A 27530-nucleotide genomic window follows, 5' to 3' on the forward strand; every position below is an offset into this window, starting at 1 on the left:
TTTAGAAATGAATAAACAGAATGTTTCTTCACTAGTCCACTAGAACACTGACTAAATGTCCTAATACATTACTCTAAATGGTCATGTAAAAGCCAAGGAAGTAAATAAATAACAAAGCAAACTATTAAATATAGGAAAAGGAGGTTTTCAAAAGCTTTCTGGAATTCTTTAGTCTATTGTTGAACTTTTAACAAAATAATTTGAACAATTTTTAAAGTTTAATAATAAACACTAGTCCTGTATAAAGTGATTAAGTCAAAGTAGTTTACTTCAAATACAGGAATTAATTACAGAGATGGAATGTACAGATTATTTAGGGAATGTTGTTTGAGAGGACAGCGTTCTCATGACTAAGTCCAGTGTATCCTGAATCCTCATGTTATTTCTTTCTCATGACTGAGTCCAGTGTATCCTGAATCCTCATGTTATTTCTTTCTATCATGGAAGACTGTCCCCCAGACTTCATGCTTTCCTCTGTATCGAGGGGGATAAGGGTATGGGGGTTGAACTGACATCGAGGCTCCCCCAGGATGCCAACTCTGTGGAAAGAATTATTGGTATAGCTGAATATTTGCTGAGGCCAAAGACTAAGGTATTGGGTTGGCCAAAAAGTTTGTCTGGGTTTTTCTGTAACATCTTATGGAAAAACCCAAACAAAGTTTTTGGCCAACCCAGTATATGGCTGACTTGTGCATGTGTATAAAACTAAGACTGATACACACACACACACACACACACACATCTATTTCTTAAATATGGGTTCAAAAACTCGACCCATAGCAAGATTTTGTACTGGTCCTTCCCTTATTTCCCAAAGATGACTCTTCTAACAGGAAAACTTCAGTCTTACAAAGTCTGCTACTCACTTCACCAAATTAGAACTATTTGAAGTCTAGCATAACTTTGTAGTTTTTTCTAGTCTAGATGGGTATACCAAGAGCTGATCTGGAAAGAAAACATGTTGAGAGGAGCAGGGGATGGTAGGAAGACGATGCTTCCAGCTTTGTTCAGCTTTCTGGCAGAGGCACCATGTCTGAGCCCTTGCCCCTCCTGGGTCCCACCTAGGAAGCAACACTCAGCCTTCTCTCCTTCCTCTCTCCTTGGGCCACTTACATTGGCATGTGCACAGAGTCCAGATTTTCCTTGTGCTCTTGCATCCAGACTGGGAATTTCATGCCTGCTTGGCGGTACTTTTTGTCAGAGATATTCTGAGCTTTTTCTCTGAGAGAGGGCAGCAGAGTAGACATGACTGGAGAGCGCATGTTAATGGCTTTTTTCATCGCTGGGCGCTTTGCCATCATTCTCCTGGGGGTGGGGGTGACATTTAGGTCACATCATCTTGTTTTCTAGAAATGTCCTTGAGCTTAGGAGAGTCAAAAGGTCATACCTGAATTGTACAAAAGTCATGCGTTTCTTTTCCCCTCCTGACTCTTCATCTTCACGCTTCCTTCGAGGAATGTTGAACATGTCGGAACGAAAGAGCCTCCCTATTTCTTCCTCAATCTCTGTGAAGTGTTGACGTCGGAAGACAATCCAGGCTACATACGTACAGAAAGTATAAAAGGACTACGACAGAAACAGACGAGAATCGGAACCCACAGTTACGACATGAAAAGCTCCCACCTGTCTATAGAACACTACTGAGCAGACGCAAACCCAGGTGCCCTGCTCTCTCCACATGCCTGAAGGGCTGCGGAAAATTATACATGTACTCACCTTTGCAGAAGGCAAATCAGACCAAAGATTTAAGGAGTGGCACACAGCTTATTAGTATCCTTTGTAGAAAGGATATTCATTAAAAACAGGTGCCTGACAAATGTCTATCGCTTGTTGCTATACTTCATGTTTCATATCAAAGAGCAGAGCCCCTAAACGTAAGTGACTCACCTCAAAGAATTTCCAGTCTTTTTGTGTATTTGATATTTTCCCCCTGAAATATAACAAATCACAACTATAGGTTGGAAAGGGAAGTTCAATATTTCAGTGACCTAGGCAACCCCTTATCTTCAAAAGGCCTTTTGCAGATCATTACCTGTGGTCCCGTATCTATTTAGTCACATAAATGCTATCAAAAGGCATTGATAGGGCTTCCCTGGTGGCGCAGTGGTTGAGAGTCCGCCTGCCGATGCGGGGGACACGGGTTTGTGCGCCGGTCCGGGAAGATCCCACATGCCGCGGAGCGGCTGGGCCCGTGAGCCATGGCTGCTGAGTCTGCGCGTCCGGAGCCTGTGCTCCGCAACGGGAGAGGCCACAACAGTGAGAGGCCCGCGTACCGGGATAAAAAAAAAAAAAAAGGCATTGATAATGAATGCCAATGTCTTTTTCTTCAGCTTCTTAGGTTACCCAGATCAAAACCTCTAATAGTGTTTGGTCAGAAGTTAATCAACATATCCTGTGATAAACCATAATGGAAAAGAACATGAAAAAGAATGTATATATATGTATAACTGAATCAATTTGCTATACAGCAGAAATAAATCAACTATTAAAAAAACTAAAAAAAAACCCACTAAAGTGGGGTTCATAAAAAAGCTAATCAATATAAATTCAGGATAAACAAGCCAGCCCTCGCTATATTCTTCCAAATGTTTCTAGTAATGTAAGTGTTAGGGAGATGAGGAGAGTGGAAAGCTGGTGAAGAGGTAACACAAGGTGTTAGTAGGTATGGAAGTAAAGAACTAGAGGCTAAGTCTAAAATAAAGGAAAAGAAAAAAAAATCTTAAACAATGGTTATGGCTATTGGGTACAGAAAGAATCAGAAACAAAACAGACACAGGTCTACCTATGCCATACAATCAACTGGCTGGGAAGAAAAGTGCGCTCTTCCTTCTGAATGAAGTATGTAGACCGAGCCTTGTCTCTTAAAGGTAGGCAAACGCCCAAGAGCCCTTGCAACACAAATTCAGTGTTAAGGGTACTGGCACGGGCACACTTAGTAAACTTGGCCTCCCTCTCCATTCAGAACACAGGCCATTCTAATTCTGATTGCCAGCCTTGGGAAAGCAGGCATGGCCAGGGGAGGACTTGAGAGTTGAATGACGGGGCTGTGCACCTGCAGTCACTTGATCAGTCTTGGGGGCCAAGGCCAGACCCAGGGCACTCCAAGGTTGATCCTGGGTCTGCTTCTGCTTTTGCTTTGGGTTTCCTTGGAGTAACTGACTCCTAGGAGTGGCCCTGGTATCAGGTTCTCCAGAACTGTCCCAACTCCCATGGTCTGGGGAAGTTGACCCAAACTCCTCAGGACCTCCAGCTTTTTCACAGAGACTTCATGGTCTGTATGGGCCCAAACTAGCCCTCCATTTGGAGGAACCACTGAAGAGGTGGTTCAGCTTTTACTGGGGTGGGTCCCTCCCCTCTGGCAGATGCTTCATTTCCTCACATGCAAGTCTTCAACAAAGAATTAAGGCAACAGTAATTACAGTGAACATTTACTAAGTATGGACTATGTGCCAAATACTATGCTAAGCCCTTTACATTTATGATCACATTTAATTCTCACAAGACTGCATGATTATTCCCACTGTACACGTGGGGAGACTGATGTTGAGACCGAAGTCCAAAGACATATTTAGTTAGGGACAGAGTCTGAACTAAAAATCAGGCCTGTCAGGTCTCCACATTTGTCCTTGTAACCCAGAATGCTAGGAAAATAAGCTTTTTCTTTAAGATATTTTAGAGATGAAACCATTAAACAACAGAGCCCAGCAGAAACTTTTTAGGACAAGCCTCCTTCTGTGTCACCTAAAGCCTTTACCCAACAAGAGTGCTTCTGTGGTATTCCCGCCCTTCCACTGCCTCTGCCAGCTGAAACCAGAGACCCTGCACACCTGTCAAGCGGAAACCAACCAAACTCTGGTTTTGGGATACTGAGTTGGCCTGTGTCCTTGAGAGAAGGTTTAGAGCAGTATTTATGCTGGCACAACCCAAACCAGCACCATCTTAGCAAGGTTTTGAAATGACAGAGTGACTGACCAGGAAACACACACTTTCTCTCCTTTTCTTTCATTTTTCTTTTTTCAAACATTAGAAGAGAAGGTACCATGAACCTCCTCTCCTTTCCCTCAAGTTGTCACAAAACTGGGACTTCTTTCTCTCTTAAAGTCCAGAGCAAACTGATATAGTTCACAGTGCAGAAATTAAGAACAGAATGTAGTGGGTTTCTTCTGACCATTCTTTTTTTTTTTAATTTCTTTTGACCATTCTGATTTAGCTCTGCATGTAAAACTGAAATGAGTTCAGGAAATGGAGACCGAGAATGAGTACATTTGGGAATGAGCACATTTAAATCTTCCCGTTCACCTCTTGCTGGTGAATCCTGAGTCGTTTTCCTTTTTTTAAAAATTATTTTTATATTTTAATTTTATACATATAAAATAACTATATATTCTATAATTTTAATAAGTACATAATAATTATAAATTGGTTATAAATTTAGAAATGTACTGAGTATAAATAACAAACTTAGGCCCCCCAAGTCCTCTACAAATTGAAACAGGGTTGATAACAGCACAATCCAATAGAAATATAATGCAAGCCACAAATGTAACTTATAAGTTTCTAGGAGCCACAGTAAAAAGAAACAGGTGATATTAATTTTAATAATATTGTACCCCAACCCCCCAAATATTATCATTTCAATATGTAATCAATATTTTATTCATTTTTAAACTTTTTGTATAGCGTATATTTTACACTTACAGCACATTTCAACGTGGACCAGCCACATTCCAAGTGCTCAATAGCCACACGTGGCAACTGGCTGCCGTGCTGGTCAGCAAAGACGCTGTACATTTACCCATGAAGGCGGAATCCAAAGGAAAGAGGGGAAAGCCAAGCTGTTGGTAAACCCAGAGATTGTCATTGGCCTGTTATGTGCTTTCTTATTCCTTCTTGCTATATTAGACTCTTAGCTCTAAACCAAAATGAGGAGAGCTTATATTTTTAGTGACTCCTGAAGGGGTGCAAAGCCTAGGGCCAGACCCATGGGGTTCTGGGCTGGAGAGAGAAAAAAACTGTGCTCCCACTTGCCCCCTGCTGCCTTAGGTGAAGTCAGGTTTAAATGATGGTCAAGGCCTGCTCTGTACAAGGGAATAGAAATTTCAAAGGAATGTGTTTGGGAGAGGGAAAAGAGGCCTTGGTGCAAGTGACTGGAGGTGGCAGGGGGAGGGCTTAAAGATGATTTAAACACCTGAGCTTCAAAGAAACGCCTTTCTCCCCATCCTCGTCCCCACAGCCAGCCTCTTTGGTCACCGGTCAGGTGACAGCTGCACTGACCGCAGAGGAGGAGGGTATACCTCCTAGGTAGAGGCGGGGTTGGAGCCAGAATTGGCCATAACCAAAGATCAGATCTAATTCTATGGCTTGTGCCATGAGGAGGTTTTCTTATCCACCATGGAAAACACAGAGAGCTTTTTTTTTTTTTTTTTTTGCGGTACGTGGGCCTCTCACTGTTGTGGCCTCTCCCGCTGTGGAGCACAGGCTCCGGACGCGCAGGCTCAGCGGCCATGGCTCACGGGCCCAGCCGCCCCGTGGCATGTGGGATCCTCCCGGACCGGGGCACGAACCCATGTCCCCTGCATCGGCAGGCGGACTCTCAACCACTGCACCACCAGGGAAGCCCCACACAGAGAGCTTTTACTGAACATGTTCGTCAAAATTTTGCCAAAGCTTTTGTAATATCAGGATTTCACAGATGCATTTAGAATAGAAAGGCATGTCCTCTTACTTCTCAAGAAACATGAAAGCACTAAATTAACAGCCCCCAAATTTCTGATTCTACTGAAATCGTTAATTTATCTCCAGGGATAAGGTGTTTTAGTCCAATATTAAGTATGCATACATTAGAGAGAAAAATCAGAAAATACACATGAAAATGTTCTCATGCGAATATCAGCTTGTTCACATTGGGAAGAAGTTAAATAATGATATGTTAAAATCAGGTAATCACTCACAACTGGCAAAAACATTGTCCTTATCTTCTCCTAGATAAAAACAACGAAAAGAGCAATGTAAACTTCATTCAAGGACACAATCAACACCCACCGCCAATTAACAACTTTTACTGGTAAGGACATGCTATAATCTGTTTTCCTCAATATCCTTTGTTCAGCAATTTGACCTGTATAAAATTTGTTATGTGAATGGTGGCTGGTGAGCTCCAAACTGCTATCCAACAAGCAGGAGGAAAGTAGGTGACATTGCCTACAATGGCAAAAAGACCAACATCTCCTGGAAATGAGCTAGTACTAAACTGAGGCAATCACTTACTTGCAAACATGAGCTCCTTTAAAAGTTTGTATAAAAAATATATTGTAATAAAAAGGTACTGCTAAAAGTACAACTTAAGTGGAGGTTCTATATCTAGGAAACTAAAAGATATGATAAAATCTCTAATTATGGGGCTTCCCTGGTGGCACAGTGGTTGAGAATCCGCCTACCAATGCAGGGTACACGGGTTCGAGCCCTGGTCCGGGAAGATCCCACATGCCGTGAAGCAACTAAGCCCGTGCACCGCAACTACTGAGCCTGAGCTCTAGAGTCCGTGAGCCACAACTACTGAGCCTGTGTGCTGCAACTACTGAAGCCCGCGTGCCTAGATCCCGTGCTCCGCAACGAGAAGCCACAGCAATGAGAAGCCCGCGCACCACAACAAAGAGTAGCCCCCGCTCGCCACAACTAGAGAAAGCCTGCGCTCAGCAACGAAGACCCAACACGGCCAAAAATAAATAAATTTATTTTTTAAAAATCTCTAATTACGATACATTTACAGTTTGTTTTTCATCCCCAAATTAGTTTGCAATGCCTATGTTCTTTTAAAAATTGAATAATATGGGCAATAAATTTAAAAAATTTTTTTAGAGTAGGTGTTTTTTTAACCTTGTTGTGGACTGAATGGTTGTATCTCCCCCTACCACCCTAATGCATATGTTGAAGCCCTTAAACCCCACAATGTGGTGGTGCTTAGAGGCAGGGACTTTGGGAGATAATTGGGTTTAGATGAGGTCATGAAGGTGGGGCCCCATAATGGGATTTTTGTCCTTTTAAGAAGAGGAAGCGAGACTAGGGTTCTCTCTCTCCACCATGGGGGACACAGTAAGAAGGCAGCTATCTGCAAGCCAGGAAGAGGACCCTTACCAGAACCTGACAATGCTGGCATCCTGGCCTCAGACTTCCAATTTCTATCATTTAAGCCATCCAATCTGTGACAATTTGTTATGGTAGGCTGAGCTGACTGATACAAAACTTAAATTCTAGTTTTCTTAATTAGAAGTGACGCTTTAAAGAGAGAAGAAATTAACGTTGAGAAAAGGTGATTTTTACAAGTGATTAAATAGGAAAATTTATAAAGCTATTATTTTACTATAATACCTTTCTTAAAAGTTCTGTCAAGAAAAGAAAACACCACTTCTTCCTAATTAAGGGAGTCTGTGGCAAGCTGAGTCTCTACCAACAGCTCTAGGGACCCGGAAAGGCCTTCTGTATTTGGGCCACAGGAATGTTTTTTGATGCTTAACTATCAATCCCCAATTTTAAATCTCTCTCTATTCCTTCTACTACTACACCTCACAAGAAAGTTCTGACCAGGCCAAAGGGAAGCCCTCAAGCCAGTCACCCACCCGAGGAGTCCCATGTCTGGCAGGAATGAGCCTGCTTTAGTGTCCCCGCTGCCCTCAGACATTGGCTGGAGACAGTCCATGGGAAGAGTGGCCTCAGCACAAACCTGGTGGTGGATTCAGAGTGCAGCAGCAGGGGCCGCTGGTCAATTACACCCTGCACTGTAGCAGATCTGAGTGGCACGTTTTCATGGCTGCTGCACTGGAAGACAGCACTAAACCTGTCAACTCCATAAAAGAACTGAACATAGCCGTGAAAACTCTCAAGAGCAGAAATGATGTAGTAGAATAAAGAATGAATGTTGCTGGAGATGTATTAAGAGGGCATTCCCAAATCATGGTAAACCACACAAAGTGAATCACAGAGATGGTAGACATGGGAAGCAGACTGAGTATAGCTACCACTGTGGACAAGAGGGGTGCAAGAGAAGAGAAATGGCCAACAATGCCAAAATATAACCAAAAAACAAAGACAATGAGCCTGAACTGAAAATACATTGATATAAACATTAATAAATATCAAGTCCCTATTTGAGAGAAATCTCACATGCATTTTTGTTTTTAAACTTTATAGACCAATGTATGTCCTTATAAATAGCCAAGAAGAGTGGAGAGAACATATGCTTTTGCCCCTTAGACCCTGGAGAAGCCTGGAGAGAACCTATTCCAACTAAACAATGAAGTTCTTAAACCAATACAGTCTCTGTCCCACCTGATGTTTCTCTTTGTAGGTGGAAGGAAAAGGTTTCCAGGCTCAGAAAAACTGAAAAAAGAAAAAATTGAACCACATGGAATTGTTATAAAGTTCACTACATGAAAGGGTAGAAATCCACACTCACATGAAAGACATTAAAATGCAGATAGAGTAAAATGTTTAGTAAAGGTTAATGGTAATGATAAAAAATAAAGTAAAATAAATTGGAAAAACAAGGTGAGAACAGCAAAGTATAATATAGAATTTCATTAAGCGTTTTAGATTCTCAAACTATAACAAAGCAGTGGGGACAAATCATACAACCTTAAGAGAGAACAGGAAAACAGTAAATATCATAGTCTAGGTCTCAAAAGATGCAACAACTTGTTTGATAATGCAAGGCACTTTTTTTTTTTTTTGGCTGTGTTGGGTCTTTGTTGCTGCGCATGGGCTTTCTCTAGTTTCAGCGAGTGGGGGATACTCTTTGTTGCAGTGCACCGGCTTCTCATTGCGGTGGCTTCTCTTGTTGCAGAGCACGGGCTCTAGGCGCACGGGCTTCAGTAGTTGTGGCACACGGGCTCAGTAGTTCTGGCTCGCGGGCTCTAGAGTGCAGGCTCAATAGTTGTGCTGCACAGGCTTAGCTGCTGCGTGGCATGTGGGATCTTCCTGGACCAGGGATCGAACCCGTATCCCCTGTATTGGCAGGTGGATTCTTAACCACTGTGCCACGAGGGAAGTCCTCCATAATGCAAGGCACTTTTTAAATCGCCCATAGTCCCTTTACTCTAACAAATTATCTGTTTTTCCATTTATTTTCTTGTCCATAGTAACATCTATTCTTGAACAGGACTTTCAAAATTTAAACATATACATCATATTTAAATATGCATTCTCTTTGACCCGGGAATTCTACTGTAAAAAATTTATCTTTAGGACAAACTAGACAAGTACATCAAATATAGGTATAAGAAAGTTCATTGCAGTGTTATTCCTAATATTTAAAAAGGAAATATTCCAACTGTTCATCAATAAGTTAAACATATTTGGAATACCAGGAAGCCATTAAAGGTGATGTTGTAGAGTTATATTTACTACCAAATTCCACAGATTAATAGCAATAACAGTAATAACAACAAAAAAGGAATAATAATAACTAACTTTACTGAATACATAGTATGTGCCAAGGATGGGTCTCAGTGTTTTCTATGTATTATATCATGTAATTTTCACAGCTGGTCTATTAAGTAAGTATGTTATTGGGTACATTTTACAGGTGTAATGTTATAGAATAATAAATTCTATTTATTTATGTAAAATTGTGTGTCTGGGTGTGCATATAGAGATGTCTGAAAGGATAATAAATGAACTGTTGACAACAGATTTACCCTTTCCTTTTTATGTATTGATTAATTATTGTACACGACTATGCATTAATTTTATAAAAAGAAAGAACAAAACTATTTTTGAACATATAGGGAAACAAGGAGTTATTTTCTCGACATGATAAATAATTCATCACTTAAACTAAGGGTCAATACAATAAGTAAATAGCATGTGCTAGCTTATTCTCTTTTATAACAGAAAAAAATAAGGTTGACTTCAGTCACTTCTTTAATGGTATTAGATACAGGAAATGCTACTACTATAGCTAATTAAAAATTTTAAATATGACTCTAGGAAAAAATGAAATTAAAAACTACCTTTTACAGATGATATGATTATATACCTAGACAATCCTAGGAGATAAATTAAAATTTTACATAGGCAGGAAATGTGTTTAACATATGTGTCATTGGTTATGACATAAACTGATAAAAGCAAATGCATTCTTATATATTTTTGTCATCAAAAATATATTACCAAACATGCATCAACAGGGAAATAATCAGTTAATGATAATAAGTCCGTAATATCCATGGTTTAAGAACTATTCCATTTTTAAAAAAGAATATGGTAGATCTATGTGGGGATCTCTCTTCTGGGGAGAGATTGATATTGAAGGATGGTGGAGGAAGTAGGAGACTTTAACTTTTAAAAAAGAATATGGTAGATCTATGTGTACTAATCTTCAAAAATATCCAAGATTTATAAGTGAAAAAAGCACATTTCAAAATGACAACATAGCATTAATCTGATGTATTTAACAACAATGTAAGTGCATACGTATAATTGGATAGAAAACCAAGAGGACATACATCGGGCCAGAAGTAACAGTACTTACTTCTGGGGAGAGATTGATATTGAAGGATGGTGGAGGAAGTAGGAGACTTTAACTTTTAACTCTACAATACTAACTATAAACTATATACATAACTATTTAAATTTTTTACCCGTAGGATATGTTCATGAAGTACTTATACAATTAAAAACAAATAAATAAACCCAAACTTCACATTGGTATTTAAAAAATTGATTACGTGAATACATAAGTGCTAATCTAATTTAGGACCACACAAATTTCTTTAACTATTACTATGTAAAACTTTAATGGACAAAATAAAGAACAATATGAATAAATGGAGAATACAACTTACAGCTGTTTGAGAGGATTCAATATAGCAAAGATGACACTATTTCCTAAGCTAAAGTATAGGTCTTAATACAATAAACAATAAAAGGTTCTTGGTAGATATTGCTTAGAACTTGATTAATAGTGAAATTGATCTCAAATAGGCAAGATCACCAAATATAAGGTTTCTGGAGGTAATAGGAGTGAGTACTTGTTTTCAGCTAAATCACCTCCTTTCCAGCCCAGCTCACTGCCTGCACTCCCTGAGGTCCACTGCTCCTCGCCTTTCCTGCTTTGGGTGCCCAATCTCTGTCTATACCTCTATTGCAACAGTCACTGGTCTCCTTACCTGATGACTCCTCCAATAGACTGTATGCTCCTTGAAAGGAGAGACCATTTTCCTTGTACCCTGGCACTTAGCACCACGATTACCACAGAGCAATAATGTTTGTTGAATAAAGCAAAGCAAAATACAAGCTGTATAGTTCTGATGTTTAAAAGAGAAAAACTAATCAAAAAAATTCAATAGGAATTCCCTAAAATGGGTTAAAATATTAGAAAAATTCAACATCTAATAAACAAGAAATGTTACAGTGGAAAATATCACTAATAAATATTACAGGAAAGTTGGCTATTAGTAAAGAAAAAATATCTTAGATTCATAGCTCATCTGATCAGATATAACAAATTTCAAATGGATCAAAGCTTTTTTTTTTTAATCCTTTTTTTTTTTTTTTTCGGTACGCGGGCCTCTCACTGTTGTGGCCTCTCCTGCTGTGGAGCCCAAGCTCCAGACGCGCAGGCTCAGTGGCCATGGCTCATGGGCCCAGCCACTCCGCAGCTTGTGGGATCTTCCCAGAGCGGGGCGCAAACCCGTGTCCCCTGCATCGGCAGGCGGACTCTCAACCACTGTGCCACCAGGGAAGCCCTTTAATCCTATTTTTAAAAACTAAGAAAGAAAGGTGAGGAGTTTAGCCTGGAAATGAACAGAATGAACCCAGGAATGCAAGAACTTGTATGACTATTGAATAGCATCAGAAACAAGGTGGAAATGTTCAAATAAATAAAAACTTAAAACATTTTCATAATGTGTAAAAACGTAAATATCAAAATGAAAGCAACAAACTAGAAAAAACAAGTAACCAATCCTTGCTATATGAAATATAAATTATACTAATTCCCAGTTTCCACTTGATAGATGGTTAAAACTAGAGGAGGAACAGGCAATAAATTATTGTACACAAAAAAAGAACACAAACTCTGTAGTCATGAAAAATATTCAGTCAAATAAAATATCCTTAAGATTTTTATATACCTTTAAGCTATTAAAAATACTAAACTAATAAAAACAAGTATGCTTATTGCTTATGGTGATAAAGAATGTTTTAACCTTTTTAAAGGACAATCTGGCAATATGTAACAAGAGCTATAAAATTGTTCATGCCTTCCAGATAAGTGCATTCTGGGTAATAAGCCATAAGTAAACAGCCCAAATGAACAAAGTTATTTATATAAAGATATTCAATGCAAAAACATTAGAAAGCAGAAAAACTGAAACCACACAGATGTACACAAGAGGAATGGTTAAGCAAACTGGTATATTATACAACAGAATGACTACAGTTGTTATTCAAAGTGGTAGGTGAGATTATATAAGCAGAATAATAGAAAAAGGTACACAGAAAAAATGTGGAACACAAAAAAGTATGTACAATACAAATATTTGTATTTTGAAAATGTGGGGGAATGTGGAGAGAGAGAAATCATGTATTGGGTTCTTTCCCAATAAAGTTTTTAAAAAATGTAAAAGGTCTGGCCATGACCATGGCATGGATCTTGAGCCTGTTGTGAAACTACTACTTAAGAGAAGGAGATTTTGGCTTAAGGATTGGAGTTTTCTCTCCTGTGACCCCGAACTTTCCTGTGATAAGACACTTTAAAATTTTAGTTATAGTAGTGTATGAACTGTTATCCTAAGGTAAAAATTGCCTTCCCACAAACAGGGTCATCTTACAACTCCCACCTTACACAATTATACCCACAACTGTTGCTGCAAAACAAGCAGCAGAAGGGAAGGGGACACACCCAATACCCGCTTCAACACTGGCCCATCACTTGGCCTCCTGCCCAAGGCAGCCAAGTGGCCCTTGTCGGACAGCAAGAAGCCTTCCTGGCAGAAAGCAAGATTTCATTGAACTGATATAACCTGAGAGAAATTTATACCCAAATAGTAGAAGGTTGTTAAAACATCTGCCACACCTGAAACTAACACGATATTGTAAATCAACTTTAATTTGAAAAAAGAAAAAAATATATCAGCCAAGGTTCTGGGATTCTTCCTATACTCATTTGGCTCTCTCAAACAAGATGTCACATGTGTTTGGGACAGAGTCTCAGCTGAGGCCAGTGATTCTGTACAACAAAAAAGGAACCTTTCTCAGGGGCACCAAAAGTCAAAGCTGAGGGTTGTAAGGATGTGGATCTACACACAAGTGAAGATCTAACAAAATCCTAAGTGGGGACTTACTTTCCGCAGCACATGTGATGCTTATCAGGCATTCCCAAGCCCAGGACGAGGACACAGTACTCCTGTGCCAAGTATTTCTGTGCTGCTTCTAACTTACTGATAATCAATTCCATCTCTTTTTTCTCTACAAGGCCCCTGAAAAGAAAAACAATAATCTGGATTAATGTTGGCAAATGTCTATATTAATTAGTAAAAAGTCAGAAGTATAAACTATTTTGAAAGAAACCTGAGTCAACACACCTCACTTATCATTGCATTTATTTTATTTGAGCTGTGGCAGAGAAAGTTCCTCAAAGCCCTTTGATATTTATCATTGTAATCAGCATCTCAAGTTTATGCTGAATATTCACTTTTTTAATAGATTCTTTATAAATTGTATATGTATCCTCAATTTTATACACAGGAAGTCCTAATTTATATAGAACAGCTCAACTAACAAATTCCCTATACTAGTTTCTGTGGCAGTTAGCAGCCAATTTTCCTGCTGTTTTGCTAAAACAGCCATGGAGACTCTTTCCCACCTTAGCTTCCCCTGGGTTTCTGATGTTATTACTAAGTTCGGGGGCTCCATGTTTGAACTACTCGATGTTTGTCCACCCTCAGTTCTGTGTTTGCTAAGGTGGCATCCGTGGAATACCACTCTGGGAACTCTGGCATCAATTACAATCACCTTGCTTCCCTGTGAAAACACAGCCCCAGTTCCAATTGAATTGCAAATGTACTTTCTAAAAGGCAACCTGTTTTTAGGTTACGGCATGTCTGAAGCCTAATTTTAGACATTTTTGCTGTACAGTACAGTAGGAAACATTGCCGACAATACATTCCAATGATTGCTATTGAAAAATGAAGTGTCACTAACTTTGTCCCTGCCTTTTTATTTTCAGAATGATAAAAGCCAAACGAAATGCACTCTAAACAAGAAAGACAACCTGCCCCTTCTGATGTTAACCACTAGACTGACTGCATGAGGATAAGCTGTGGGGAAAGGTGGTGGGTTTAAGGATAATACGGATGTTTCAAAGCACAAAACATTATCACTGTGGTGAGAAGGCCTGTGAGTAATTGGAATAAAATGAGTTTCTGGAATAGATAAGGTGGGTTCCAACTTTAAATGCCCAAATATCATATAAACCCAACACACACACCCACGAGCACCCCGGTGACCATCACTGTGCCTGCCTCCCTGTTGCCTTCCCTCATCCTCACCCCTGCTTTGCCAGACCTGCCTATAGTTAATCTCTTCTTCTGCTGTTGAAAACAAAGCAAACCAAACAACAACGAAGAAATGCTTTGAAACGTTTCCGCCAATGGTTCTCAAGTTTTAATATATGTAAGAATTGCCTGGGGTATTTGCTAAAAGTGCAAATTCCCAAGGGCAACCCCTCTTCCAGATTTTGGTTCAGTAGGTCTGGGTAGAGCCTGGCATTTAAAATAAACACAGGGGTCTTCCCTGGTGGTGCAGTGGTTGAGAGTCCGCCTGCCGATGCAGGGGACACGGGTTCGTGCCCCGGTCCGGGAAGATCCCACATGCCGCGGAGTGGCTGGGCCCGTGAGCCATGGCCGCTGAGCCTGCGCGTCCGGAGCCTGTGCTCCGCAACGGGAGAGGCCACAACAGTGAGAGGCCCGCGTACCGCAAAGAAGAAAAAATAAATAAATAAATAAATAATAAACCCAGGTATAACCCTTTGGAAAAATTTTTAGTAATAATTTCAAGTGCCATACAATTGGTCATAAACTTTGATCCAATAATCTCTCCTGGAAATTTATTCTTTGTAAAAGATCATCCAAAGTTAGGGGAGAAATCTAATGCATGAAGATATTCAATGCCATTATTATTTATCTATTTGACTATCAGAAAAACTGGAGACTCCCAAAATATATAAAATAGAGGGATACTAGGAGTAGTAATACAGGCTGTAGTAATAGAGCCAAGTACTATTTAAGGATTTGACATTAACCTAACATATGAGTGCCCCTGTGGGACTGAAGCCAGGCACCAAAGTCTGTACCCTTAACCACTATACTACATTGCTTCTTAATAGGTAGGTTAATAAGTTATTAACATGCAGTAACTTGATGGAAAGTTATGCCACCATTAAAAATTATGATTACAACGATTGTAATAACTTGAAAATACTTATGATGTTTAAAACTGCATACATAATTGTACCTTTGTTCAGAAGCTGTAAGTCCTAATTACAAATGGATAAACTGAGGGACAGAGAGCCGAGTTCATTGGTAAGGGATGTGGGGACACCACACAGTGGTTTAGGCAGAGACTTTGGAGTTAGAGACCTGGATTCTAGCCTCAGCTCCATCACTAACTTGGCATGTACAACAGCCATTTAACCTCTCTGAGCCTTAGTTTCATCATCCGTTAAATGGGGATAAGGTTTTTCTTCTGGAATTAGGGCATTTAGTCATCTAAGACCATCAAAGTGTATCTTTAATATCCTTCTGTAACTCTTCCTGCTCTCCTCTCACAGGTTATAGGCTTTCCTTCCAAGGGCCAACCACTAGGCTAAGATAATATGCATTAACTCATATAATCTGGACAATAACTGTAAAGTGAATGCTACTATTATCCCTATGTTATACCCCACTATTTTGATGGAAATTAATTTTTTTCTTAAAGTTATTTATATCCAGATATCTCAATGTAATTTACATTTGTTTCTATTATAATAAATAAACCAACTGACTACTAGAAGCTTGAAAATGAAAAGTTGTTATGCTTTTTTTAGAATCACACCACAGAACCATTAATTTTAAGGCTTGGATTTTTCTTTGTCATTCTGTAACTGATTCCTTCCATGAAAGTCTACCATATATCACTGGGTTCTAATAATTTTTAGTATATTTTATTTTATTATTTTTTAATAATTTTTTAAATTTATTTATGGCTGCATTGTGTGTTCGTTGCTGTGTGCGGGCTTTCTCTAGTTGTGGCGAGCAGGGGCTACTCTTCGTTGCGGTGCACAGGCTTCTCATTGCGGTGGCTTCTTTTGTTGCGGAGCATGGGCTCTAGGTGCGTGGGCTTCAGTAGTTGTGGCACGCGGGCTTAGCTGCCCCGCAGCGTGTGGGATCTTCCCAGACCAGGGCTCAAACTCATGTCCCCTGCATTGGCAGGCAGATTCTTAACCACTGTGCCACCAGGGAAGCCCTTTAGTATATTTTAAAAATAACTAAGAAACCTTTCTTCTGTTATCTATTTCTATAAATTAAGAAATTAAACAATGTCTTTGCTTTTTTAAAAAAATTTTATTGGAGTATAGTTGCCTTACAATATTGTGTTAGTTTCTACTGTTCAGCAAAGTGAATCAGCTATACATATACTCATATCCCCTCTTTTTTGGATTTCCTTCCCATTTATGTCACCACAGAACACTGAGTAGAGTTCCCTGAGCTATACAGTAGGTTCTCATTAGTTATCTATTTTATACATAGTATCAAGAGTGTATGTATGTCAATTCCAATCTCCCAATTCATCCCGCCCCCCCCCCAACGTCTCTGCTTGATTAGCAACAATCCACAGAATTAGAAAAAAACATACAAAATATAAGCTAATATGCTATCAAAATCTAATAAATTTCTTCTTTGGAAATAGTTAAGACTCCTCAAACCTTCTGAGCCCACAGCTGGCTTGAGCCCATTTGCTTGCTACCACGGAAACACTTCATGTTCTCTGGCTGCTCTGCTAGATGTTGCATATTATAATGGCTTTACTGTAGTAGTAGTGTTTGAATTATTTATTTGGTTCTTTACAAAAGTGCTATCCCAAGACATTTATCTATCCACAAAATTTTTCAAACTGCTTGTTTATAGGCAAGGATTTTGCATTTTGAAAACATTCTACAACAACAAATTGATGACTCTATCCAGCATTCCTAACAGCAAAATCACTGGGTCGGTTCCACATATACTGGGGAGGGCAGCCTGGGCACTGGGAAAGTTCCATGGCTTGCAAAGGTCACCAAGCCTGAGAGGCATTGTTCTGCTCTGGACTCTGAGTTCCCAGATTCTTGCCCTGTATAGCTCCGAGCCACCTCCACCTAAAGTGATTAAATTCTTCACATGTAGCCTAAGAAGTCGTTTTCTTCTATGATATGTAATATCATTTTGGTCATATCTGTTAATTTTTTAAATTCTTAGTTTTTTTCATTAGATGCTTACAAAGCCTTTAGCAAGAACTTTGTAAGCAAGACAAACACAGAAACAATATCTCTATCTGCACTGTCCAATATGGTAGCTGTGAGCCACATGTAGCTACTGAGCACTGACTGTGGCTAGTCTAAATTGAGGTATATTGTATTTGTAAAATAGACACCATTTCAAACACTTACTACAAAAATGTAAAGTATTTCATCAATAACTTCCTAGTATTGACTACAGGTTGCAATGATAATATTTTTGAGTCATTGGGTTAAATAAGATATCTTGTTAAAATTAATTTCACATGTATCTTTACATTTTAAAAATATGGCATCAGAAAAGTTTAAATTACATATATGGCTCTCACATATTGGGCATACTCCTCTATTGGGCAGTGCTGGTCTATATTATTTGCAATATTTAGTTAACAGAATACCCATCTGAATTATTCAGTGAGCCTTAGAACTGGTGAACCCCTCCCTGTAAAATGTTTTAGCATACTCCAAGATTTTTAAATTTCCATCATCTCTTTACCCTAGACAAAAGTTAGTTTTAATACTGGCAGTGATAAAGCTTTAAAGTGCACTACAGGGAATTCCCTGGCAGTCCAGTGGTTAGGACTCGGTGCTTTCACTGCCAGGGCCCCGGGTTCGATCCCAGGTCGGGGAACTAACATCCCGGAAGCTGCGTGGCGTGGCCAAAAATAAATAAATCAATCAATAAAAATAAAGTACACTACAAAATTCTACTTACACCACACAGCTTTTGGGTTTCTTTTCCTGTGAGATTTTTTCCAAGTAATAATATAAATAGTACAACAATGCCATGAGGAAATCGTCAAGATTCTTATTCCTATGGGGAGATTAAAAGAAAATAATGAAAACATATTTCAAACATAAAGCTTGTCATAAAAAAATATATGGGCACACAAGAATAAGTAGAAACACATGTTACCATACCCATCACACAACTAATTTACCATTTAAAATTCTATCTACTATAACTGTTGAAGATATAAGAAACCTGATTTTCATAAACAAAATTTTTTGAGAGGTCACAACTGAATTATAGTTTTGCTTACCAATTAGTTTTCATTTTTAAAGTGTTTTTATAATACAGGTAATTTTTTGTTGTTGTTTAAAAAATGTACACAAATGTGGGCTTTCCTGGTGGCACAGTGGTTGAGAGTCCGCCTGCCGATGCAAGGGACACGGGTTCGTGCCCCGGTCCGGGAAGATCCCACATGCCGCGGAGCGGCTGGGCCCGTGAGCCATGGCCGCTGAGCCTGCGCGTCCAGAGCCTGTGCTCCTCAACGGGAGAGGCCACAACAGTGAGAGGCCCACGTACCGCAAAAAAAAAAAAAAAAAAAAAGTACACAAATGTAACAAGTAAAAAGACTCTCCCCTCACTCCTTTGTCACTATCCTACTCCTTAGTGGTAGCCACTGTTAAGAGTTTGGCATGAATCCGTCCTAAACCTTCTAGAGCATAGGCAATCACATAGAAGGTCCTCCCCCACCAGCACACATACATATGCATGAATATATGCCTTACTTTTTTTTTTTTTGGTAACAAATGGGATAATGCGGTATATACAAGTCTTTGCAACTTGCTTCTGTCACTTACCTGTGTAACATGGACCTCTTTCCATGATACCATGTATAGATTTTCCTCACTTTTTTAAACAGGTGGATAAAGTATGCTATAGCTCATAATTTATTTAACTAATCCTCTACTGATGGATATTTGGGTTTTTAAAAAATATTATAGACATTGCTGCAGTAATTATTCTTATAGCCACATCTCTGAGTAACTTCCTAGAAGTGAAATTGCTAGGACATAGAATATCTGCACATTAAAGTTTCATAAGTTTTGCTCTCCAAAAAGACTGCATCGATTTACAATCCTATCTCATTTGTTTTAAAACTAGAAGGCTTTGTTTTCTTTCTAAATATTCTTACAAGATTTTTGCTGCTTCCTTTCTAACCCCAAATGGAAATTCTTACTCTGGCATGCATTCCTTAACCATACCTTGAGAGCAGGATGAAGATGAGCATTGCAGACTTTTTTTTCACAGTATTGATAACTACCTGTCCTAGGTTGGGTTCTCCCAGAAACACACCATGAGACAGATTTGCGAGTAAGTAGTTTACTAGGAAGTGATCACAAGAAACATCAGTAGGGGAGTGGGGAGGTGAGATGGAAAGGGGATGTTAACAAGTTCGTTATCACTGTGGACCAATGTAGTTCAGTACCATGAGGGACTCTAGGAGACAGCGTAGAAAACTTAAGAGTTATCCTGACAGATGGAAGCTGGGATATTTATCTACCAACTCTCCCTCCAGCATATCACTGATTGGAGGCTGCTTCTCGGGCACTGACTTCCTAGTGCCCCAAGCTTGTCCTGTAGCCCTGCAGGCAGGCTGAGTGTGCTCCTGCCATAGAATAAAGCTTCAGGCAGAGAATCTCAGGTGTTTGCCAGATGCGGCCTTTACTGAATGCTGAGGGAGTCTGTGAGCGCTGCCCACAGCATAGGATACCCAACTCCCACTGAGCACTTACAAGTGCAGCTGCCAGGAGAAGCACCTTCCACGTACAGCCACGTGGAGACACCATTTCTTCCAATTTTGTATCCAAGGAAACTGAGGCTCGGGAAGATCCCAAAGCTCCCCCAGAGTCACACACCTAGTACTTGTTGGGGCTGCCAAACCTAACTAGTGGAGAAAACTGATCTTCAGTAAATGAGTATACCCTTTAACCAATACATACATAGCGCAGTCTCAATGGGCCTCTGACGACGTGCTCACCATACTCCTTGCCCTGGACTTTATTTGGGGCTCCTGTAACTTCTGGCTTCCTCTCTTTGGTCTCAGTCTTGGAAACTGAATCCTGAGAGAATGGCTTGCATAGAGCCAGCCCTTTCTCCAAAGATCAGATTTGTCATCCCTTATCAGATGGGATGATTTCAAAATAAAGGATAAAAGATCTAAAACGTCTCACCAGCATTACATACCTCAGAAATGTTGTAAAAGAACAGATATGCTGCATCTCAGTATCTTGTAGCAAAAGCAAAGCAACATCTGAAAGGAGAGAAGATGGACAATTGAAAGAGGGACAAAGAGCTGCCTTAGAGGTTGACACCAGGTAATACATGTAAGGATGATGAAGCAGTTACTCACATTTAGCATCGAGGAGTGTAACATTGCCCTGCTGACTTCGTTTCTCTAAGCCTTTGGGTGACTTGTCGTCTCTTAAAGCAAACCTTTTATCTGTCAACCTGTTTTGGGGATATAACAGTCTATAGTAGTGCTTTGAAAGGTTTTAGTTGTATTTTATCTACCCTGAGGCACATGGGGTGTTTACTCTAAAGTAAGGAGACCCTGAGTGTCATGTGTGGGTTTCATTTAATGTAGGATCATTTTGGAATACATTTTATTAAACATTATATTTACTATGCTAGGGGTAGGAGGAATGCACACTGCCTTACATAAAAGGTAAATACCAATTTGATCCAAAATAGATCATTTAAATCATCTATTTTTGGCATAGCTATCATTTTCAGATTTTTTTTTAAAGAAGCTGAAAATTTGCTAATAGCCGAATTATCACAGGGATACATCATTGGGATGATTGTAACTCCCACCATAACTGTGAAATAGTGCATGTTCCTTCCTTGATGGCTATTTGCATTTCAACCTAGGATGACGGGAATGATATTTTCTTAGAGTCTGCAGAGGCTTAAGCCATTCTGCTGAGAGGTGCTATCAGCAACACTGCCATGGTGCTAAGTTAAGCTACCTGTCTGAAGCTGGACCATCAATTTCAGCAAAGTGAACTGCTTTGCCTTTCTTTCCTCTTTCTCTGAGTTCTACTGCAGGTGTAAAACTGTAATAGAAACGAGAAAATTAGGAACTGAACCTTTTCCCGGGGGAAACTAATCAGAGCATGACCATAGCTCATGGAACCTGAGGACCAGCACATATTGTGAGTGTCCTGGAGAGAATCTGAGGCACAGCTGTACTTAATTTATTTATTTACATGTGGTACAATCATCTAGAAAAAGATGAAAAGATCAGACTTTACGTATCACTAGCCCCCTGAATACCACCATACACAAAACATTTCCATCTGAAAATGCTGCAGTAACTTCAGAAGAAACAGAAAGCTCGTGATCAGTTTGGAAGGATTTTTTGATTTACTGAGTACTGGTTACGTGCTTCTAAGCATGACCTCATTCAATCTTCACAGCAACTCTATTAGGAAAATATTACTATTATTACAATTTTTACATATGAGAAAGATTGAACCTTAGAAAGATATTAAGTAACTGGACCAAGATCACTTAACAAGTGCCAAAGCCAGGACCGGGCACAGGTTCTCTAGCCGCAGAGCCATGTGTTTACCCGCCAGGCAGTCCTGCCCCCCGAGCAGCCACCTCGTTATCACTGCTGTGGACTCTTCTAGAAGCTTGAGGATCTCGAAGAAGGTTTCAGGACCCTTTACTTAACTCAGGGTTGCTTTGACTCTATAGTTTTTGTACAAGAATTACCAAGCAGTAATGGGCCTAACTAACAATGGACCACAATTAAGCAACAAATAAATGTGTACTGAGGCCATACTCTGTGTCAGGCATTGCTATAACGTTGAAAATAAGTGGTGTCTGATTACAGTCAATGCACAGACTCTCAGGATTATCAGCAAATGCTTAATAGGAAGACAGAGAAAAGCGTTTTGAAGACTAGCAGGATGTGGTTCCTGCCTCATAGAGAGTTCATTTTCTAGAACTGTGGTGTCTACCAAATACATTGGTTTGGTGACCATTGTGGATTATGACGTTTATTTTTCTGCCTGAAACAATGCCATGTTGATAACACCACCCAGAAGCTTAATCTCTGCCCACAGTTACATGTCTCTCTGTCAAGTTTAAGCATAGATATAGTAAGTAGACGCACTTTTCCCCAGATTTTAGTCATTCCCTAATCATGCATATATACTCTTTATCATCTCTTTGTCAACACAACAGTTTTGAAACAACTTCCTTTAAAATTTTTCTGGGATTGGTTACCCACAAAGTCATCATTTTAGAGAAATACCTCCCATGGGAATGATAAAGTTAACCAGTTTGGTACTTTCTTCTTCCAGGAGTTTTTGCCAACATCCTGGCAATATTCAGGTTGTAGACTAGGTTAGAATCTAAAAGCATGTACACGATATCACCTCAAGGGAATGATTTTTTGTATTGTTCTTTCTTTTCAGACCACTGGCACCAAGTTGGTTAGTGGATGTAGAAATTTCTAAACTTTTCATTGTTTCTTGTCCTCTTCTTATCACTGGTCTCCAAGGATTGGGTATTTAGAGGGAAGGTGTGCTGAAATACTGAGGAGGTGGCAGGAAAAAAGAAATGAAAGGATACCAAATGGTGATGGTGGGTACCTCCAAAGAGAGATGGGGCAGAGAGGAGGCGTAGTGATGAAGAGAGCTATCTTCCACAGCTGTATACTTCTGTATTATTTCAGGTTATCTTAATAACAAGAATGTATTGATTTATTATCTGCGTTCCTAAAAAAAAGTTGATAGAGGTATAGAGGAAGAAACAGTACATTGTTGATACATTCTATTGACAGGCCATTTAGATAGCCTTTAACAAAATCCTCAGTTCCCCCAAACATTCAGACATTTTCTAAGAGCTCTTTGAAGTCCATTCTACTCGCTGGATATCTAATGTGTGGCATTAATAGAAACACCCTAAACAAGAACACAAAGTTGTTTTCAGTTTTCTCTTGGACCGTCACAACATTCTGGCCACTTACAAGCCATTGGCTCTTAACTTTCCTAACAGGCTAAAGAAAACTCAGGTCACCAGCCCTTCCCAGGGTTTCTCTTCTCTAGAAGATGAGAGAATATAGATAGAAACACCCAATTTCAGTTAGTGTCAAATGAAATTGCTTCCCTCCTAACCTTGCCTCAGTCCCATCCCTATAATTCAACATTTTTTGCCCTATTAGTTAGTTTGCCTGAGTTGATTTGAGACAAGAGAGCCTTAAGATAAGGAAAGGATACATTTGGATCAGGTCTATGAACTAAGTCAAATGAACTTAGAATTATAAAATCATAAGATCATAGAATTTGGGGCTTAGAAGACATCTAAAAGATCATCTGGTACATGGCTATCATTTTACTGATGGAGAACTAAGGCTCAGAGAGGCTGACCATGTCTCAGTATTTGAAACTTGCGGCAGGTAGTGCCTGCTCTTAGGCAGTAGTCTGGCATTTACTGCGAAACCTCTAGTCCTTATTCTCTGACCTCTGGACACGTCTTCCCACACTTGCCTGAGTGGCTTTTCACTTGACTGAAGTCATTCTCCGGATCAGATGGTGAGACGGACGTCTCTTTGTGAGTGTCCTGCCATAGCTCTAAAAGCAGCCTATGCTCACAGTGCATTTGGAATCACTAAGAAGCATCACTAGTAACAATTAAACATTGTCCTTTGAACTGCACCTCTGATTGGCTCCCAAACCACAGTCTGACCTAGAGCTGTACCTCCTCCCGGTCTCCGTAGTCTCCCTCTCAATCTGGCAACACATTTAGAATCACAGACCACACTGTGTTGATGTGATTTCCTAATGTCACAGCACAGTCACATCATTTCCCTTTGCCCTGAAATAAATGAGAAAAAGCAGTCATATTTTCTCCTAGAACCCACCACTAAAATGCGGAGGGCTGGACCACTCCTGGCTTCCACACCAGTTAGAGCTCTTCAGTGGTTACTAGAGTCTTTGGTTAGGCTGTGTTGAAAAACAAGAGAAGTTCGAGGCTTCTGGAGGTGTAGTTTCCTTGGCTGTATGTCCTCAGGGGAGTCCACGACCTTGGCAAACACTCAGACAGGCGGCTGGTTCTCTCCCAGCTGGGAGTAGGGGGCACTTGCAACATGAATGGCTAGGACTACAGACACTGTGTCAGAGAGAAGCATGCCTTGTTGGTTGGCCCATTACTTCCCCATTTAAAACCTTTCAATCCCCCCCCACCCCCGACCCCACGTGGCCTCTGAATAAAGTTTAAATTCGTCAGCACGGTCTGTAAGACCTTTCACGATCTTGCCCTGGTTTAAAACTTCTACTTCCTCTCTTAACACTCGCCTGGAGCTCTACACCCAGCGTACTGACCACTTGCAGTCTCAAATGTGTCTGGGGCTCTGCACGTGCTGTTCCTTCTGCCTAGAACGCACTCTCCTACTCCACAACCAGAGCTCCCTTTGCCTTGCCAACACCTTCTCCTCCTCAGGTCTTAGCGCCTCCCCTGGGAAGCCCTCCCTGTCTCTCCTGTCCACTGGCTTCAGGAAATGCCCCCATTTAGGTACTGGGTCAGGGCATTTGGGTGAATGCAGGTTTCCGGAGCCCCGGCCCAGCCCAGTGTGGCAGTGGTGGCAGTTACTGAGGAGGGAGCTGGAAAGGGAGCAGCAATCTCGGGGGAATGAGTCAGGGTCGGTAGCACTGCTACCAAAAGATTCTCCTCCCAGTAGTAGCCTGGGAGGGTCTGGTTTACTTTCAGTAAGGAGAGCGGCATAGATATATCTTCCTGCACCTTCAAATTCCCAAGCTTTCCTGTCTCTATTACTTCCTTCCCACCATACTTATACTCAGCGGAAACTCTGCTTCTACCTTTTCCAAGCTAATCTGCGCTCTTGATCCCATTCCCACTTTCCTTCTCTTCTCTTCCATCTCTTCTTTCTACCCAAACAAACTCAAAATTTTCCTACCTTTATAACAAAAGCAACAGAAGTCCCTTCCCTTAGCACTGGATCCCCTAAAGGCTACTGTCGCTTTCCTTTTTCACTGGTAAACTTACTGATGAGAAACTAGCAAAAATAGAGTACTCTTTATCTCAGATTCTTCTCTAGCTACTGTAATCTGATTTCTACTCCACTGCCTTCCTGAAATGGCTTCTCACCTAAGTCCCCAGCGACCCCTAAATCCAAAGGCTTCTTTTTGCCCCATCCTGAGCTCTCTTTAGCATCTGACATTACTGACCACACCCCACTGAAATTCCCTTTCTTATTTTGCCTTTGAAGGCCTTTGTGTGTCTCAGGGCTTTCCTCCTGACCCTTCTAATCATGCTTTCTCTTCAGTTAGCTCCTCTTTCTTTGCCTGTCTGCTATTTCTGAGGGCCACGTGAAGATACCTTTCAAAACCTTAAGACATGCACACCGATTAAGAGACATATCAAACCAACTGTAATGTATGGAAATTGTGTGGATCCTGACTGGAACAAACTTTTAAAATATTAAACAATAGGAGACATCTGGATACAAACTGCATATGTGACAATGTTAAGAAATTACCTTTTGTATTTTTAGGCTAGTAAATAGTAATTTAGTTATATTTTTTAATAGAGTGCCTATTTTTTTTGAGATATGTACTGAAATACTTATAGATGAAATGATATGATATCTGGAATTTACTTCAAAATAATCAAGGGGTGGAGAAGATGAGGGTATAGATGATACAAAGTTGACCTTAATTTGGTGACTGTTGATGCTATGCTATGGGTATGTGAGGGTTCATTATCCCATTCTCCCTACTTCTGTTTATGTTTGAAATCTTCCAATATAAAAAGTTTTAAATATTTATATTTAGTAAAATTTTTAAAATAACACTATAAGAGAAAAAAAAGCTGGCCACAAAGTCAGACGTACGATGATTTCAGGTACTGGAATTATCAGTCACAGAATGTAAAATAAATATAATCAGTATGTTGAACACAAAAAAATAAAAATAAGGTGGTAAGCCTTAACACTGGTGCACCGGTGGTCTTTGGGGGCAGAACTGTGGCAGAACTCCCCACTTTCTACTTTGTACATTTATATACTTGTTTTTCAACAAGTATGTGCAACTTTGTAATGAGGAAAAAAGATACGGAAATGGAGAGTAAGTTAAAAATGTATGTGTGTGTATACATACATAAAAGAAGATTTGGAAAGCTATACAATAACTGTTACCACGTTAACAGTCATACTCTTTATGTGGGATTGTAAAGTTTTTTTGGTTGTTTTTGCTTAATGGTATTTTCTGGTTTTTAAAAATAATATGATATTTTAAAACTTATTTCATAATTTTTAGAAGTAGGTATTTCCTAGGCTTCTGGCCTCAGTCAGTTCACTTTCCACTGTAATTCTGCACCGGTCCCTCTCAGGAAAACCAAACCTCTGCTTACTGAATTCTTGACCTGGACATCTCACAGGCAGGTCCAGTCAGCCTGTGGAACGCGCAGATACAGAGGGCGGACTGTACTATGTCATTTTATATAAGGGACTTGAGCATCTGCACATTTTGGGACCCGCAGGGGGCGGGGGTGTCTTAGAACCAATCCCCTGCAGATACCAAGGGCCGACTATATCTCAAATTCTGCACACTGAAAAAGTAACCTTGTTACCTTTCACCCCTCCATAAACATACCGGATCTGCCACCTTCCTTGTCTCAATAGACAATGCTGTCACCCACTCAGTGACCCAGACGTTCTTGCCTCCTTCCTCCCTTTGTCTCACAGCCAATCTTACCAGCTACTTCCCCCGGCACACAAGGCCGGATTTATCTGAGTTGCCTCTAGCATGACTCTTTGACTCTGTTCTCCTGCAAGTCTCCATCTCCCCCTTAGAGTAATGCATAATTGTCTTGTCTCCCGAGTTCTAATCTTGCCCCTCCACGTTACTATGGGAGAGGGCTTTCTAGAGCACAGATGCAATGCCATGACACATGCTCGTAAAGGTTTGTGGAGTGACACCGAACAGAACTGGTGTGAGAACAGTGACTGAACAAGCCTCTGCCTCTGCAGCTTCCATTCTTACCACTGTCTCCTCTCCACCTTCTCTGCCTCAGCCCTGTCTCATCACCACGAATTGGGGTGACATAGTGTCCGCAGCATTGTCTCTGAAAAAAAAGAGCATGTTCCAGCTCATGAGTCCTCTCTGACTTCAGACCTACATTTTAATGTGTGATGGGACATGCTTAGACTTTAAAAGGGAATCAGTATCTACATTT

The 27530-nt window shown here is 40.2% G+C and overlaps 1 protein-coding gene across 1 annotated transcript in view; it reads right to left on the reverse strand.

Moving 5' to 3' along the window:
• Window positions 1-309: 309 nt before the first annotated feature.
• The window catches only part of PPP1R36 (protein phosphatase 1 regulatory subunit 36), a 31227-nt gene continuing 4006 nt past the window's right edge, over window positions 310-27530 (reverse strand). The window contains 10 exon segments of the mRNA XM_060001533.1: window positions 310-378; window positions 425-539; window positions 1114-1305; window positions 1388-1566; window positions 1888-1930; window positions 13344-13478; window positions 18249-18347; window positions 20508-20574; window positions 20674-20771; window positions 21293-21379. Of these exon segments, the coding sequence (XP_059857516.1) occupies window positions 310-378; window positions 425-539; window positions 1114-1305; window positions 1388-1566; window positions 1888-1930; window positions 13344-13478; window positions 18249-18347; window positions 20508-20574; window positions 20674-20771; window positions 21293-21379 (1084 nt within the window).

This window comes from Delphinus delphis, chromosome 2 (assembly GCF_949987515.2).
Source record: "Delphinus delphis chromosome 2, mDelDel1.2, whole genome shotgun sequence".
In the NCBI taxonomy this organism is placed as follows: domain Eukaryota; kingdom Metazoa; phylum Chordata; class Mammalia; order Artiodactyla; family Delphinidae; genus Delphinus; species Delphinus delphis.